Consider the following 19,484-nt stretch of genomic DNA (forward strand, 5'->3'; position numbering starts at 1 on the left):
CAACAAGTTGACGCCAGTCATAGAAAGAGGCCAACCCATCAATAAGCCTTTGGAACCCCTTTGAAGAGGAGGCTCAAAGAACCACATCATCGACAAAGAGGAGAAAGGAGATCAGGATCTGGTGTAAGTAGCAACCATCCCTGGGAAACGAAGCCTAATTGAGGAAGGCCTCGAGCTCATCAATATAGATATCGAATAAGGTGGGAGAGAGAGGGAAGCCTTGCTTCACCCCAATGGTTCTTTGAATTGGATCGGAGAAGCCCTCACGAGTCCTAAACATGCCAACCACTTCTCGTAAAGTCTCATAATTGTAGTCAGAAGAATATTTGAAATACCAATGTCTTTGAGCCTCTAGTAAAGGCCCCCTACGAGGAATGGAGTCAAAAGCATTACGAAAGTCTACAAAAAAACTATAGACTTTCTCATTATGATGTCGAGCCTCCTTAATGATAGCCCATAGTGTCAATATGTGATTCATGGTCTGAAAGTCAACATGGAACCCAACCTACTCTCTAGCACGACATTGTCTCCTGTCAAACTGTTTGGAAAGAGTAGTATTTAGGACTGTGTCATAGAGCTTGGTGAAGGTATGCCCAATCATAATAGTCTTGTAGTTGTCGGGGTTCGAAACCAACTTGGACTTGTAGATTGGATAAATCACATCATCTCTTACCATGTTTCTTTAGCCCTCTCTATGTGCTTTCTTGCAAATTTAAATTAGACTGTTGCCGACCGATTAACAACAAATACCAATATCTCAACTCCTTTAGTTCATGTTGGGTGCTTTAATATTTTTTACGGAGGAGGGTATAATTTAACATTTGACCCCCTAATCAATGGTTGGACACCTTCCTTAGAAAGCACAAAATCAGCAGAAAGAGTTGAAGGGATTCAACAAAAAAGATAGCAAGCAAACCAAGCTTCCCAGTGAAGGAAATTATCTGCTACCCAATGATGGAAACCCCCCAACGGCTAGCCTTTCTATGAAAGAAATAGAACAAAGTCTATGAATGGTGATTGAAAGAGCCATGGCATGTAGATTGAGGGGAGTCTTCTCTAAGATCTAGAGCACCATGAGTTGGAAGACATAGAAACTAGAAACTGATGGGAGCCATCAAACTCTAATCATGTTGTTGGCTTACTTCCTACCTCTCTTCAATTCTAAGCAAGAAAACAATAGGATCCTCCAACATAGGCCAATATGTACAATTTAGAAAGATCAAACTCTAATCATGTTGTTGGCTTACTTCCTACCTCTCTTCAATTCTAAGCAAGAAAACAATAGGATCCTCCAACATAGGCCAATATGTACAATTTAGAAAGATGGTCAAACAATGGCAACAACTAAAATATTCTACAAATTACAACTCATGTGATGGACCTTGTGAAATTTGTAAACATTCAATTGATCTTTTCATTACAATTTGTTTTTCAATTTGCACTAGTTCATTATGTTAATGAATTTCAGCGTCACCAATCATACTTTGTGTGTTTTTCACTAAGTTGCCGATTTTGGTTTGAGGACAGGTTCGGTTATGAGAACCTGGTTTGTGGATTTGTGATTTTTTTACATTATGATTCATACGTGTTTGTCTGTGTGTGTATATATACAATAAAATAAGAAAAATATACATAATTGTAAAACTAAATCATTTCATAGTATGAAGCTATGATGATTGATCATTGATCAATGCAAAATGTCAAAGATAAACATTATGGTTTAAAATTTAAATACTCGATCATTGGTCTTGTTGGTTCCCAAAACCGTAGAGTGAAAATCCAAGAGCCTGCCACTTCTTTGATAGGATCTCTCAATCGGTTCTGGCAACGAATGAGAATGACCTTAATTCCTTTGCACTTCGGGCTCCTCTATGCCTAGGCGGGTAGACCTTCTTCTCGAACCTGATCACTTGGTTTAGAGCTTTTCTAAAGCGAATTTAAGCTTTGGAGTTCTCCAGCTGGCAAGGTCCTTGAACTCAATTAAAATGAAATTGAATGCTGAGTATTTAGAGTGAATGAATTGTATAGGGTTTTAACAATGGATTTGAGGTTTGTAAGAAGGAAGTTATTGATTTTTTGACTTCAAATATAAATCCAATAGACCAGTGTTTTAACTTATTTGGGCAATAGAGTCAACTTCAGTAAAGATTTTCACATACAACTTTATAATGTTCTGCGCACTTATACTGCCAACAATTAAATAATTGAGATGTGACAGATCAGATATATATATGCAATCTTAAATTAGTCTAGATTGAACTTTAACTCTTTTGGTAGGGAGACAAACTGGACATAGATACAAAAACAATTTGATAGTTCACAATATCTATGATGATCGAGTTTAAGATGCTAAATGACCGTGTCCACTTATCTAACATTTAGATTGTACACATAATTCAAGAAATAATTATAAAGGACGAATCATCTGCAGTTTAAATCTCCATGCCATTTAAAAATAAACAAAAGACTTTTTATTTCATTATTAAAATAAAATAATTGAAATCATATTAAGGAGTATCATCCCTTTGTACAAATGCTTTCTCTCTTCTCTTCAAATATGTTGTTCGAATGTATTTCTTTGTTATTTGTTTCTCACTCCTATTTATATTTCATAGTGACTTTTCAAAGGGTCACATTTTTTTATAGCAAATTTAGTCAAATGTCTTTGATTACCAATATACAAGGATTGCTTCGATACTTCTATATCATAGTGGATATTATTTTAATTTCCTTCTAATCAAAATGTTTCTAGCATTTATATGTTGACATGTTAATTCGCTATTAACGACAATACTTATCAATTTATCTTTGACTAAGGGTATGAGTTGCTCTATATTATATTGCTCCGTTTTGCATTTCTAACTTTGAGGACACACAGTGTCCTGCTTTCTACAGCACAAATAGTCCCGATGGCTTCCCTATTTTTCTTTGTTTCTTCCTTGTTCAATGATTGTTGTTATAGACACTTAGCCTACGATATTGGTTTTACTCCTGACGGCATTTGGCATCTAAAGTGACTTTCTGGCAATGTGTTTTTGTCTTCATCATGACACACACACTTTATTTGTTTCTATTGCTCCTTGCTCCAATATCTTCATCACCACCGTAAGCAAGAGTGAGACCCTTGCACAGTTGATTCATTGTCCATCGATTCCTACCACTGGCTAACTCTTCGATAATGATGGGAGAACTTCATTTGAGACACTGCTTGGGCTATAAAACAATTGGGGAACAATATTCTATCATCCAATCCCCTTTGCATATTTTTTCTTCATTAATACTATTATTGCTGATCTTTTAAAACATGGTTCAAATGTCTTCCAAAATTCTTGGTAGTCTATGTCTTTGTTTGTGTGATGGATGTATGCCAAACGTACCACATGTGTGCTTTTATTGTTTATGGTTGCATTCGAAACCTTGCTTCTTTGTATTCATAGAATGATAATTTTATTTCCATTGTTTTATAATATTTGAATATATGTTTTATCTTTGCTTCTCTACCAACGGATTATCTGACACCTAAGCCAAATATTGTTTAGATAAAAGAGCGTAAGCTATTAGGCTCGTTGATTGATCAGCATAAACTGGAACTACAATATTACCAATGCCAAAAGGTAGAAATACCTTGGTTGCACCTTTATTTGATAGTTAAATGATGAGTTTACTAACACTAGGGTGTGTTTGTTATTCTTATCTTCATGTACTTGACTGTCATATGTATATATCAACTATTGTTATAACTTGTGTCACTTTTATAATATGTCAATAGTCTCTTGGGTCTTTTCATCATCTCTAGCAAAAATATGCTATATTCATTCATTGTGAGACTGTAGAGGTATATAAAAATACCTTCAAATACTTGGCATCGATTTATAGCAATTTTGCACAAATGGAGACTAGAAATTTAGGGCTTCATCAGGTCTATGTTCACAATTCTATAGAAAATCATCACATTGAATTACTGAATTACAAAATGAAAATTCAAAATATCGTTCATTAAAGTTTGAAACATGATTCAACATTCATGAATTATGAAAGTGTTCATCAATCATCAAATAGATTGTCAAAAAATCTAGATCGATGGGGTCTTGAGCAGCTACAAATGATAGATCATGATGATCATCATTGGAACCCAAATCGGTTCCACTAGCACTAGAGGGTATTGTGGCACCCTTCTCCTATTCCATATCAAGTCAAGTGGCTCTAGCAAGATCCTGAATGGTCATAACCAAGTCAACAAACTTGGGGAATACATCCCAAAACTTCTCTACCTCCTTGTATCTTGGATCCTTACGTGTTAGGAGGTGCAAGTTGTTGTGAACAAACACTAAGTTTTATGCATGTTTTGAACCCAACTGGTTATGCTTCATTGAGTGGATAAAGGACTATGTACTCCAATTCTGCTTATCGACAAAAGAGCTTGCAACCTAGAGAGAACCAACAAAATAAAAAATGAAAAGTACAAGATAAATTCAAGAGTGGTAAGTGTTAAATTCTATAATGCAAGTGGCTAAAAAAAAACCTTAAAAACTTACTTGGGATAAGATTTTGGTTGGAAGAGGTTAGAGGTACACATAATCTTTCCCATGAAGGTACCACCATGTAATATCATACATTCTGCTTTGGTCATTCACAACAATAGGGCTTGCATCTTTTCTTGAGATGAATAATCCAGATTTTATCCTAACATTTGCCCTCACCTCTAGATCGCTGGAGAGTCTACTAAATGCCCTCTTGATGCAGGAGCATCCTTGGTTGGCTAGCAATCCTGCATGTTGGTGTGGTTTGACCTTGGAGTTGGAGGACTCAATCAGTGAAGAGGTAGTACTCGGTTGGTTATGGTTGTGTTAACCTAGTGACTCGGTTAATGAAGGCGTTTGACGATGCTTGGGGCACTCGGTAGATATTGTAAGTTCGGTTTACACTAGGAGCTCGACAATAGTGTTGCTTGAGTTGCTTGGTTAGTGAAGGGACTCGGTCTGTAAAGGTGGCACTCGGCATATACTGTGGCTTGGTTTGCATTGGGACTCAGCAGTAGTGTTGCCTAAGTTGGCTCAGTCTGTCATGGAGCTTGGTTATGCTTGGTGGAATGCCGATGCTCAGTGGTGGTTTCTGACATTCGGTTTGGTCTTGGTCTCTATGGTGCCTGAGTTGTCTGTGAGCTGACTTTTGGCATTTAATTTGTGTATAGATATTTAATTTGTGTTGCAGCCGACTTGTGGCTTGCATGGGCATCTAATGTAAGGGTTTATATTAATTTGTATTGGGCTAGGCCGACTTGTGGCTTAGTTGGGTATAAGTAGGGGTGTTTTGCAGAGTCTTAAGTGACATTGTAGAGTCATCCAGCTTGGAGAAGACGATGAAGTATAGGAATAGATTTTGAGAAGGGCTAGTAGTTGAGGCTTGGCAAACCAGGAGATTGCTTGGTGAGCTTGTGAGCACAAGTTGAGATTTCCTTGGGGTTTTCTACTAGAGTGTGGGTCTGGACTAGCTGGGATTAGGATTGAGTTGGATCTTGAGGGATCTTGCAGAATGAAATATCCCAAACTGGATATTTACTCGTTTTCTTTTTTAACAGTATATTTAGGTGTAACATCTAGTTTTCCTGGGTCTAATTTAACATTTAACATACTCAAGGTTTACAGTTACTGTTTTTGATTTCATAGGAAGGTAGTTATGTCATTCATCTTCATGTGAATATGATTACCGTTAAAGTCAGTTAAACAAAAATTTCTTAACTAAATGCTTGAAATACCTTTTAATGAAATTACTTAAGAAAATTGAAATCACATACCTCAAAAACTGAGACTGAAAATCATCTAGGTAAGCTTTTGCAACCACTTGGGTTAGTCCACAAATGCACTATAACAATTTCTCAAATCTACTACTATCTCAAAAATCATTTGACGATTACAACTATAATTTAAATTACGACATCACACATCATCTTACCAATTAGGGCATCAATTACCATCGGTTCATTTAGGGCTTTTGATACCGCTTTACCACTTAGGGCTTCTGCGACCATGGATTCAACCAGGGCTTTCGATACCACGGATTCAACTAGGGCTTCCAATGCCACCATATCATTTAAGGTTCCAGTTGTTACACAATCAATTAGGCTTCGGATTTCTTTTCCTTCTGATTACCTATCTGTGACAATAACTCAAGATTAGAAATATACTTATATTCAATTCATATAAATGAAAAGTAATTTATGAATCTATCCCTTACATCTAGGTGTAAAATGATGGTAACAATGAAATTATCTCAATTTAATCTTACCTCCTCATAAATAAAGTGATATTACTTGTTTTCGATAACAAATGAATGCATAGCTTCTCTTTGTCTGACGCATGTCCGTCATCTTGAGAGAGGTGAATCATTGTTAGGGGCTTAACCACCCAACCTCGGACCACAATATATATATCCCCACACGATCGCTAATGAGAAAGGCCCTCCCTACCCGGAATTGACAGGGCACATCATTCCATCCACTGGGCTTCCTGGTAATTAACTCACCATACAACTTGGCAGCATGAGATCACCATAACAGGAATTTGCATGAGCTATTAATTCATATTAAAAGATAAATAATGAAATGTCCTAACTAATATTGGTTCATATTATTGATGATTCCTTTCTCACACCTCATCACCCATCTTCTGGCTACACAGTTGGGTGAGTCCCAGGTACTCGGAATTCTTAGAGTAGACAGCTCTATCATTTATTCAAGAAGTTTACATACAATCATCATTTCACATTCTGTGATTATATTATTTAAAGATCATAAAATTGTCAACATTATTGACAACAAACTTCATGAGTGGTACATGCATGAGCTTATGCATTGTTTATATTATTATTTATTAAAATTTTAATATCTTTCGTGTCTGCAGTTATCTCTACACCTCCTCACCATTCTCAGGCCATCAAGCCGGTGATTCCTTGGTACCTTCACATTATTTTCACATGGATACTTTACACCTTCTATACCCTATATTGGCATTTATGCCGAGTGAAATCCTTGGTGTACTATTTTTCAGTATCTCATTACTTGTTATTTGTAATATATCAAAATGCATTTGATTACCATCAGAAATAATAACATTCTGGCCATTGATCTTACATGAATCAGAGAAACCACATATTTGGATGTGTGTTTGAATAAAGGAAACACCAGACTTATGTAGAAATCATAATAATAATAATAATAACACCAAGGGAAATTGACTGATCTACAAGATATTTGACAGACTTGAGCATTAGTTATTGTCAGACTATCAAAATGTAAAATGGTTGCTTGCAAAGGTCATGACAGACTTTTTAAAGAACACAATAAACTTGAAGAGATTATGACCGACTTTTATCATTGTATTAGATCGCAATTAAGGAAGCGGCAAACTTTTAAATGGAATACGATATGCATCAAGCACAAATCGATGTCTTATATCACACAGGAAGAACGACACACTTTGCAGAGAAAAACAAAGAACTTATATACAGCTCAGGTCCTATGGCCGGCCCAGCATTCATAATAGCAAAGGAAAGTAACCCGAGTTTTAAAGGTAGACTCTTACGTGACTTTTTGCCGCCAATGCCTAAGAAGTGTCTATGTCTAAATAATCCCACCTCTCTTGCTTAGAGACCCACGGTAGATGAAATTGGGTGGCTATAAAATAAAAGACTGGCCCTGAACTCTCCTATGACAGGTAGAGAGACTTGATCCTTGCTTGGCCGCGGACAGGGAGATGCGAGTGCAATAGGAAAAGAATGAGATCATTATCTAAAACTAAGTTTGCAGTTTCCTTCTTACATTGGGAGCCATGAGTCCCCAAACTGTGTGAATAAAAATGATGAAAAGAATGAGTCCAAGCACTTGGAAAGCTTCTAATATAAAGATGATCTTGGCTAATCGGCTTCCAACAGTTACAAGAAACCATCCGAATGCCTATCAAATCAAATCAAATTTTTAAAAGAAATAAAGTTGACAAATAAATATACAATTCAAATTGTCAACAATTAAATCGATTTCCATGCCAAGTGTTATCATTAAAAAAAAAACGAAGAATATTAAATTGAAAAGAATAGAGTTGGAAAGTTATAATTCGAGAGTTATAATAATTGAAATGTTATTATAATTCGAACGTTATTAAAATCTTATATGTATAAGCAACATTACTTATTAGTTATTAAATTATAATGGTGCCAAATCATTGTTATATTTAAATGAACATTTATAAACAATTATTAAAAATACTACAACAAAAGATAATTTAAAATCCTTTAATATACGTTTAATATTTTTCCCAATTATTTTAATTAAATTATTAAATAACTCATGCAAGTCCCACAAATGTATTCTGATTAGGTCCTTTACCCGTCTGCCCAGTGATGGTGATGCCCTGCCTAATTCTTTTCTGACAATGCTTCCACCCCTTCGGCATGCCTCTTGCAAGAATTTTCTCCATAATTTAAATTATAAATTATATAATCATAAATAATCATACCAGTTAACCTTTCATCCTAATTTCATGAATTGGCGATTAATGATCAACTAATATGTCATCTGCACTTGAAATCATAACGACCAACTTACCATTTTGCTAGATTATATCAAATTAAACTGTCAACTGACTTCATGCGAACCTCAATGGCTATATTTCAAACTAGGTCAAAAATTGGGATGTAACATCAGCATTGAACATTTCAGATGTATTACGAACACAATTGAGACCAGTAGAAATCCCCACAAATATTTGACTAGCTTCTTCTTGAATATAACATTCAAACTTAGATATAGGCAAATGTAATACGATACAACAGTAAAACCAAAAGATTCTCTACAAGATAATAACTTGTTATTTCCAAAATAACATTCAAGATTCGAGCATATAACAATGTGTTACAAACTAGTAAGATAAAAACAAGAAAACTCTTATAACTCCTTAAAATATGTTATTGCATTATACAACAACAATACAATAACCAGCACTAACAAATCCAATCTTCAATACAGATTGACATTCAAATTGGAACACTAGAATAAGAACTCGTAAGCGCATATGAAACACCTGAACTGATGTCTCCCTAGACAATGGGTTTGTGTCCATTGTCTGCCGACACAAGGGGCTACGTCCTCATACTAGCGAAAAATTGAAGCTTTCCAAATATTCTTGCAAGAGAGAACTAAAATCTGAAATAAAAAAACCAAGCATGCCTAGGAATGAGCCTCTTTCCCTTTTTAATACACAAACTGAGACTCTTTAACTCCCCTCGGCTTTCGTCTTATTCCACGTGACTCTTCAACTTCCCTCTGGCATTTCGTCTTATCTTTCCTTGTCCTCTTTAACCCAGGTTGAATCTTAGATTGACTTTTTATAATAAAAGTCCATGTTTTCATATTCAATTTTTAATATCAGATAGATGTGTCCTTTAATATTTCTAATGTCTCAAAAAGGGGACATTACAAATCTCCCCTCCTTGAAATTGCTTGTCCTCAAGCAATCAGTACCAAGATCCCATACGAATTTGCAGGTAGCTCTGTTGTCCAATCTGAAAACAAATCCGGTCATATTGCGAAACAGAGTATCATTCTGCAATCCATCCATCAACCGGATCCCTGGATCCCATAAAAATCTATGAAGTGATGTGCCACTTGTAAACTATACAACTCTAATCAGCACTGTATCCAACCTCAAATTGAATAGAATTAAAACAAGGTCCTCAACAAGCCATAAATACATATGATCAACACCTAGATTTGAAAGCCTGTTGTCATAACCAACCGATATGATAAGATAGAAGTGTATCAGTGAACTATGCATAATCCAGTAGATGGTGACAACCCGACCTAAATAGATGATGTAATAAACTATCCGCTCAAGAACTGAGTGTAACACCCTAGGCGCAACAAATACCATATTGTCATCTTTAATCTGGAGAACCTCCGAGTACATAGGTACTATGAATAAGAATGAAGTTGAAAGAGCATTCCCTATTATCAACACATAATTCTCCTCAACACTACACCAAAAACTATCCAAAGGCTGATGTATGTAATCCAACCAACTCCTTTATGGTGTAAAATCAAGAACCTTATGTGGACTGACCCAATGATGCACAACCATAGTCAAATCACCACTCCCATCCTATGACCAGGTTTCGCTGTTAAGAACTGTAGCTGATCCGAATCTCTTAATTCAAGATCATCCTCTTCTTGGAATCCAAGAGGAACTCCCTCCTCTACCTTAAAAAGTGGGTTATCGGAGATCCAAATAGCATCTACCTCAAACAGAGGGTTATCTATAAGCTGAAGGTGTTATGAAGTTTTGGAACTTGATCACTTGGGGCAACTATCCAAAGCATACGTTTGCTGAATGCTATCAAGTTCATCGTTTACCTCTAGGAAAAATTCTTGCCTCGCTTTATCCTCCTGTTCCTGAGAGTGATTCGTGATCCTAATCTGATTTTCTGCTTCCAAAAGGGAAATCCAAGCATCATTTAATGCCTCTTGGGTTTCCTTAAGCTCTCTATTGAGCTCCTTAATCTCATTCCTTTGTTTATTCAGCTGATCAACTTGTGTTTCAGCAACCTTAAGAATGTTATCCCTATCAGAAAGCAAATACAAATATTCTAATTTCATAGTTTCAAGAGCTGTTTTGATCACTTGTAGATCACAAACAAGCCATTCTTCTTCCATTCCCTTTTGAACCTTCTTATAGAGATCCTCAACCATCTTGTGAGTGCTTTCATAACGTACCAAAGATGCCACAACCATTTCTTTCTTAATCTTCAGCTGGTTTCTAAATGCATGCATTTCATTATCATGTTGATACAACTCATTGTCCTGTACTGTCATCTTGGATTGTTCTTCCGAATTCTTGTCATGGGCATAGGAAATATATGGTTCATCACACAAAAACCCCAACTTGCTATTACCTCGTGTCCTATCGACCTCATGCACCTGCTTGACAAAACTAATCTCCAAATCACCAACGTAGAAACTTGCACTTTGTGTCATCTCTTCTGTGCGATCACCAGAAGGCTACAAATCAATGGGGTTTGACTACTCTTCTTTTTCAAGGTCCTCTGTTAGATGATTATGATCTGTTGTAAATTCTTCATACATAGTTTTGCACTAGTCTTTTGCAAGGAGATCCTAAACTAATTCAAAATACTTCTTTTTTGCCAAATCGGTCTTATTTTGGAGCTTTGGATGGAAATCGATGAAATCACCGAAGGCTAATTCTTTTTGAACCTTTGAAGGGAATTTTTTTTCCTCATCATACATAACAAGTACCTCTGTTTTGAGATACCATTTCTGATTTTCGATTTGCTAAACACTTCGCATGAGTGATGAAGCCTCTTCATTCTTTTTCCAAATATTCTCCAATTTTAAAGAAATTGCTCTCTTTTCTAGTTTTGCTTCATAGTTTCGCATTTTCACTATATCTGGTTTCTGATAAAAGTTTCACTTGTTTTGTTGTTAGTCTTCTTTTTGATAATCAGTTGAATAACCCTGCTGAGCTCATACAATTTGCAAGCTGATTATCATCTTCACTGCTCAAACTTTGCTAACTGCCGTCAATCTTCAGAATCCAAGTGATCAACTTCTTTTGTACCATCTATAAAGTCTTCAAGATCTGAGTAATTATCCTCTTCTTAGTCAATTACATTGTCGTCATAATCCAACAAGGACGCATAGCGTCAAGTCCCTGCCGAAAGCTTATAAGATCAAAGTATTAAAATATTAAAAATGTATGCAATATAGCTAGGTCCTGTAGTTGTTCCAGTTCTTGCTAAAGTAGCTTATCCAGATCTTGCTTCCGTTGTTGCCTTTACAGAAAAATATCCAAATTCTTATGTTCGTGCCCTTTCAATAGTAGGGGATAGACAGATTCTGACCTAGGCTTACAGAGAGGAGGGCTTCCATCTTATATATTATATACGTTATACAACCAGTCATCTTAGTAGAATGTCAATTGATTTCTTAATACTTATATATGTTTAGCTTAAGTCTTATATAATTCAAGTATTTAGATTCTCCTTTAAGCAAAATTAAATTGTAATTTACAATGTTCAATTGGCAACTTTTACAAAAGAATTTTGTTCTAAGACTTATATGTTTATATTACTACTTTATGACTTTTATTAAACATTATTTTTATTTTTTGTAATTAAAAAATATAAAGATAGAAAAAAATGATATAAAGCTTTATTCCTTTATTTGTTACACTAATTCACATTATAAAACTAGATTTTCCAAATATTTACATTGTAGAAAAGTCTAAAGTTAAGGATAAATATATTTTAATTTAATTTTTCAAGAAAACATATGTCAAAACATGAAGAAGATATTTTTACATATTGTCAAACTTATTTATTTCATTTCAGCAAGTTGTCTTATCATATTAATGGTAGCAAAGATATTCTTACATATTGTCAAACTTATTTATTTCATTTGAGTGAGTTGTCTATCATATTAATGGTAGCTATAAAGTTTCAACTAAAAAAAATTAAAGTGAAAAAATAAAAGCTAACTCATGACTGTAGCAAGGATGCAACGAATAAGATTAGAAATAAATACTTTTCTATAAATTAGTAAAATATCAATATATTTTAAAACTATATAGAGTTAAAAGTTTTTGAAAAATAAAAGAATATGATTGGATACTTTAACTGGAAAATAGCATTTCACTGAATGCTATAGTATCCTGCCTTCGGCAGGAACTAATAAATCATCTTCTTCTGCACTAGTCGCATCATCTTCATAAGTATTTTCTTATGTGGTACAAAGACACTCTTGAGCCTCAGAGTACTTCGGAATAAATTGGTCTAACTGAGATAGTAAGTTAATATGTAAACTTTAGAACATGTAATAGTAAGTTAATAACACATTTAAAAAATGGAAACAACACAAAAAATATTTTATTCAATTTGTAAAATATGACATAAAATGATAAATGAAACTAAATAAATAAAATTCTAAAACTTAATTTCAATAATCTCGATTTTGAGAAAGTTCTGAAAATTGCTTTTGACATCTGGTAGTTTGTCATAGACATTTGAAAATCCTTACCCTCCTCAAATATTTGCTTCACCTATTCTATTTGGGTGCCAATTGCTTTCATCACCAAATTGAGGGAGTGGATGTTGCACAGTGTCCAAAAGATGTGAGCATATCTAGCCTCTACCAAAGCATCTGCAGCCCTGCAAACTTTTGCATTGTTTGTAATTACTTGGACAACATTATCATTACCCACAGCCTATTTGGAATTAATGTGAACCTAGGACATAAAGTTTGCATCTTTTACTTCCTTGTCACAGTCAACTGCCTTAAAAAACATTGCCCCTTGGGGGACACAACAATAACATTGATCAAGGGATAGATTTTGGAATCTTTCCATCCATCAGAGATAATAGATGCACCTTTTTAAACCCAAAATCTCTTATTGGTTGTAGTTGGGTTCCTACATTTTTTCTCTCACTATGCAATAGGGTGATGCATACCTTTTCATATCAAGGGCATTGGTAACCTGAAGGTGCATCATTTATTTCTTGCACCATTGCCCTCCAATAAGGTGACTCACTACATTGAATGGAACACATTTGCATAGAGGCAAGCCCGATTCTTTCATCAGCAATATCTCTTAACTCATTTTGAAATCCCTTATCTAATGACCCTCTTGCATAAAAGCCATAGACAAGAAGGTATGTCTAGGGGCTGGTTGAGTGGGTGGTGTCATTGCTTTTTTGTTTCCGAATATAACTACCCTGTTTCCATTTTGCAACTAATTTGTTAGCATTTTTCTGTTCTTCTATGAATGTTTCTATTTTGCTCAGCTGACAACACTTCTTATCTAGACCCTCAAACATATTAATCCCTTTACCTCCAAGGCCAAAAAAATGATGTTTGACTTGGGAGTAGGAGCCTTCCATATTGTGCATTGTAAAAATTACATTTCCAATTAAACCTTCCACCTCCAACACATTGAGAAATTCCTATAGTGTATCTCCATAAAGGAGACCCTTCATCAATTTTAAATTTTTGAGACCCCTCTCCATCCACTGATTGAGCTTTGACTACTTATTGTTGCAATCTATAACAAAAATGTAAATAAAAAAAAAAAAAAAAAGACTTCAAAGCTTCTACAAAAACTTGAATTTTTTTAAAAACTTTTAAAAAACTTGAAACAATCTAAAGGTTATGGTTGAAATGCATATTAGAAACACTCAAATCTGCTTTTTGGAAGGTATTTGTCACTCCACAATTGATGTCCTTTGAAAACAATCACCTCACTTCAAATTGCAAGATGGAGAGCGCAAAATGAGAGAGCAAACGAGAGATGAAATGTGTTTGTGAGTTTCATATTTAAGGGTCGTTTTAGGGTTTGAGGCAAAAAATTTAATAAAAAATTCAAATTTCATTAAGTTTGGCCCCATCTTTTTAAAGTTTGGCCTGCAGGTCCCTAGTGGTTTGTGCAAATTTGCACAGGATTCCCTTGGGTCTGCGTGGATTGTACCTGGGTCCGTGGTGGATTTAATAGGGTCCATATTTGACTTGGTGAATCTAGATCTGGACAGACCTACAGGGTCAAATATGGACCTTGTTTGGATCTGCCACAAACCGATTAGTGGATCCAAATCAGACTCAAACCCAAACCCGATTCAAGGGTCCTAGGTACCAATCGGGTAATATAGGTTTCTCATCATGATAATTGTTTGGTACACGCTAGTATATGTTTTTTTTTTCTTTTTCTTGTTAGTTTACATAATGTTTCTGTGTAGTTTAGACTTTATTAAGTCTTGTGCTATTTACCAAGATTCTTAGAGTAAGCTCTTTTGCTTAAGCTTTTCAATACCTATCTATTTCATTGTAAAATAATAATTATTGGGCTATTAATAATAATCTTTTCCATGCTCTCATGCATTTTTTAAGTTTGTTTTTTGGACTCATTCTAGTTGTAGGATACCAATGTTAGTATTATGACTTATACTGGTTCTAAGATTTAGTTATGAATTTCATTGCCTACTAATATTTCACTCCAGGTTTTTTCACTTGTCAAGTGAACATCTCATTTAACTTTTTATGGTCTAACTACCTCTTATTTATGATACAGCTGTTGTTCAAACTGAATCGGACAGTGGATGTTGCTTCTAGGGGGTACCTGTTCATTATTTCATTCTCAAAAACTTTGTCATTACATGAGGTACATGTTCCCGTTTCTTCAGCTCTCAAATTAATGGTAAATGTCATAGATTGAAATATTATTAAATAATATTTTACACTTCGATTTGATTATAGAGGTCAGATGCAAAAGTAACTTTTTGTAGCATACTTTTTAGAGTTAAGATTTATCTGATATTTTTCTGTTCATGACATTGGCAAATTGTTGCAACAGCGCAACTTACCATTTTGTTTGCGGGAAGTTTGGGTGATTACTGCATGCTTATCTTTGATCAAGGCCACTATGAGCAAATTCGACTCTCGGTTGGTAACTCCTGATACTGAGAAAGAATTCTATAGGGTGCAGGGTGATCTACATTCTCTTAGCCGTGTTAAGGTACGTATCTCTAGATATTTCATGTTTTATATTTTGAAAAATTTCCTGCTATATCTGCTTTGTTTATTTTTATTTTTATGTATCATCCTTACCATAGATTGAGATTTATAAGGAAGTACATGCATGACCAATAGTGATTTGTAAAACCAGTACAATGGATAGGAGGAGAACGATGGTTTTAACAGGCAAAACAATAGAAAATATTGCCCAGGTTTCTGAGCATGCAATTATGAGGATAGGTTTCTGAGAATGCAATTATGAGGATAGGAGCAACTTTTAGGTGAGTTTCATGTGGAATGAGTGCCTAGGGCCAAAAATGAGTGTGTTTGAAGAGGATAAGAGTCTTAGCAGATCAAAAGGCATGCTTTTAAGATTTAAATGAATAATGGAAGGGCCATAGCAATTCAACTTCAATTAAAATAGAAAATGAACTTTTCCACATAAAAGAAAATGTCGATGTCAATTTAGAACGAAAGATGAAAACAGGACACTTAAGTGAAATTTAAAAGATGAAAAAGTGTAATGAGACCCGAAACACATGCCTCATTCACTTGTGAAATTCCCAAAATGATAAAATGCTTAAATGATACTGGCAATTTTAAGTCCGAATAAAAAATGTTATTAAAGTGAAAAAGAACATAAGCTGCTCAATATTAATGACAAATTAGAACATGAAATCACTTGATGATTCAAAAGCACACATTTTACCTAATTGGTTAAAAGAAGCATCAAAGTGGTTGAAAAATGTGTGGTGTGGCTCTTGGATGTTTCCTGTGCTACTTGATTTAAAATAGATGTTAATGTCAAACATGAAAATGTGCATAGGAGACCCTAGGGAGCATCCCAAGCTTCTGAAATGCTAAACTTTATCAAATTCTAACAAAAAGTGCAGAGTACCAAAAAAAAAACTTTCTACATGGAGATGTCTAGGGTTCATTTTCAAAAGGTAGAAGGACAGCATGGCAGCAAGTTTCACATAATCTTGTCAATCACAGTTACATTTCTTCGAGTTTCATTGCAATTGTTTGAGGATCAGCTCTCATTTTCAACATTTCATCCTTCCAATACTTACAGCTTGTGTTACAAGATTCATGTGAACTATGTAAGGCACAAGGCAAGTAAAAGAAATGGAGGTCGAGAGGCCTTGGACTTGGTACTTGTAAGTATGATCAAACTCATTAGAGCCTAAAAGACTTGTTTTTGAGACTTGATCATGTTTGGCATGAAAATCATAAAAAATGGAACATAAAATAGAGAATCTCAAACCTAACAATTTATGGTAGAAAGCTTAATTAGGGCTTAACTAATCCTATGGCTTTTAGACATGTTTTCTAGAAGTTATGGAGAAATCAGGAAGCTTTGTTCAAAGAGATTAAATAATAAAAAATGGCATATTCTGTGAAGGTTTTTGTAGTCTCAAGGCTGAAAAATGGCATGCGCCTCAACCTTACGAGGGGCTGTCATCCCTTGATTCCTCTAGGTTTAAAAAAACAAAAGACAAAAATTGTTTTGGGTATACTACATAGAATTCTTTTTTTAATAATTCACTCCTCTTTTTTCCAATTAAATCGGGTGTAATTGACTTACATTGATACTTTTGGTTTGTGGAGTCAATTATTATCCCGAGTAATGCTTCTATGACGATAGCAGCTTCTAGACTTGTTTGAGATGCAAGTGGAAGACAACAACAAAAAAAGACTTTGTCATAGTATAATACCCTTGACTCTTACTAGAAGAGAAGAACAGATTGTATTTACGTATTAGTGGATCCTTTTGGAGCATGTGTCCTATACACAGAAAATATGAATCTGCAAAAACTCATTGTGGTTGTATATGATGGAACAACTCGACAATTTCTACCTAGACAACCATGCAGCCCTTTTTGAATGCTTGCCCTTGGGTAATTCTGACCGGTTTTCTAATTCACACCTATTGTTCTCGCACTTGTTTGAAATTCATAGGTGCTAGATTATCCACACACAAAAGACTTGAACTTCCTCCACACCATTTAAAAAGATGACTCAAGGAACTTGGGTTTCAACACTATCAATTAAGTATAGTCTCAGTTAGGGGAGGCAAATTATCATGAAACGGTTCCCACCGAATCGGTGAAGAATATGGAAGGGATCATACAATATTGGTTTGAGCTTTTTAATCTTTCCTCGAAGCCATCATTGAAGTGATACATTTGCATTGTGTCACCAATCTTGACGTGCGCTCAACTTTAAATATGATTGTGCTGGTTTGTGATTCATTGTTTTTGAGAAAAGCTTTATTTCCTTTATTTCTTTATTGCATTTGCATTGAGTCTAGGCCCTTGTCTTCCCTAGTTCTTTTCTATTGTATTTGACGTAAGTTGAAGTACATATGATCTATTCTTTCTCTTTTTTTGAACATTAATCTTTCTTTCATTTTACGTTGATCATGCCTTTTTTTGGTATAGAATTAAGGGTGTACTGTGGGATTTTCACACCATTGTTTTATGGCAAATGGGGACCCCCTCTTTTTGCTTTAGTAGCTTAGGGGGTCTTGGTAGCAATTTTCAAGTCTCCAAGTACGAGAGTAACTTGGGCAAGTTTGGCCTGCTAGGAAATCAAGTTTGTTAGGGATATGCATGAAAAATGGGCTAAAACCTTTTGAAAATCCTTGTTCCAGCTTCAACTTGACCTAGAAAGTTAGGAAAGGGTATGGGAGGTAACATTGCTAAGGATCAAGCTTGTCGAAGTCTTGAATTTTTTGAAAACCCCCTAAAATCTAGAATTTTTGTTATAACACCTATGAAGCTGAAACCTATCTCAAACATCCCAACACTATTTATATAAATATAATATATAACTTAAAGCATAAGAAACTTAAATGCTATATTTATATAAATCCTCTCACCTCCTAAGCTAAAAAACTGACTAAGTCTAGAATAAGAAAGCAAGAGGTGGTGAAACTCCTTCAGCCCAAGAATTTTGCCAAGATAATGCTCTCCCAAAACTACTATCCAAGTAGAAGAACAATTTTGATGAGGATTAACCCAAGTTTTGAGGATAAAAAATAGAGGATCAAGGGAGTTAAAATGATGAGATTTTGAAGACACAAGGCGAGTTTTGGACATGGTATGAAGGCTGGCGGAATTTCTCTGATGAGAGAAACTCCACCTTAGGAAATTCTTCAAAACGAGAAATCTCCACCCTCTTTAAAATCAAAATTCTTGGTGTAATTAAACCTCCAAGTTGTGAGGAGTTTCGTTGTGGAAATTCGTCAACTCTAGGAATCTTCCCCAAGCTTAGAGGTCTTTGACTTGATAGCAATTGAAGTGCCTAAGTTGTGCATATGATTACCTGCTTACCAAACACGACCATTATATATTGGTAATTGATTGTTATGCACTCATTATCATTTTATGACAGCGTATGCATTTGGATTTAAGCATCATTCAATAGTACATAATTATCAGCAATATTAGTCATTATCATTTGTAAGCATTATATTCATTTGGAATAAAGCATCATTCAATAGTGCTTAATTATCAACAATTGTTTGTATATTTATTGAATAATTAAAAAAAAATACTAGTAGTGTCTCTATTTATAAAAGATGGGACATTACACTTTCCTTGTTGTTGTGAAACATTCTAGTCCTTTATGCCAAGAATTAGGTGTCTTATGAAGATCATTATGCTCCCACATCATAATGTATGCTTGTACCTTAGGATTGAAAAGAAAAGGCTATATTGATGAAGTAAAAGAAAATGTTGCTTTTATATAATCCAACTTTGTGCCATCACAAATCTTTAGATATGAGCTACCAAAGCTGAATGGTATTGTTGTATAGCATCCATGTGAGGGTTACTTTCTTAGATGTTACCACATAGATATTAGAATATTATTATTGTATTTTTTTAATGGTCATCTTTTGTATATAATGTAA

The 19,484-nt window shown here is 34.8% G+C and overlaps 1 protein-coding gene across 1 annotated transcript in view; it reads left to right on the forward strand.

The window, feature by feature from the left end:
- Positions 1 to 19,484, forward strand: part of CLUB (TRAPP II complex TRAPPC10/CLUB) — a 259,180-nt gene that overhangs the window by 103,816 nt on the left and 135,880 nt on the right. The window contains exons 7-8 of the mRNA XM_089791885.1: positions 15,123 to 15,212; positions 15,405 to 15,566. Of these exons, the coding sequence (XP_089648011.1) occupies positions 15,123 to 15,212; positions 15,405 to 15,566 (252 nt within the window). The remainder of the gene's footprint in view (positions 1 to 15,122; positions 15,213 to 15,404; positions 15,567 to 19,484) is intronic.

This window comes from Cupressus sempervirens, chromosome 7 (assembly GCF_028749045.1).
Source record: "Cupressus sempervirens isolate cs-2001-9-10 chromosome 7, ASM2874904v1, whole genome shotgun sequence".
Taxonomy (NCBI): Eukaryota; Viridiplantae; Streptophyta; class Pinopsida; order Cupressales; family Cupressaceae; genus Cupressus; species Cupressus sempervirens.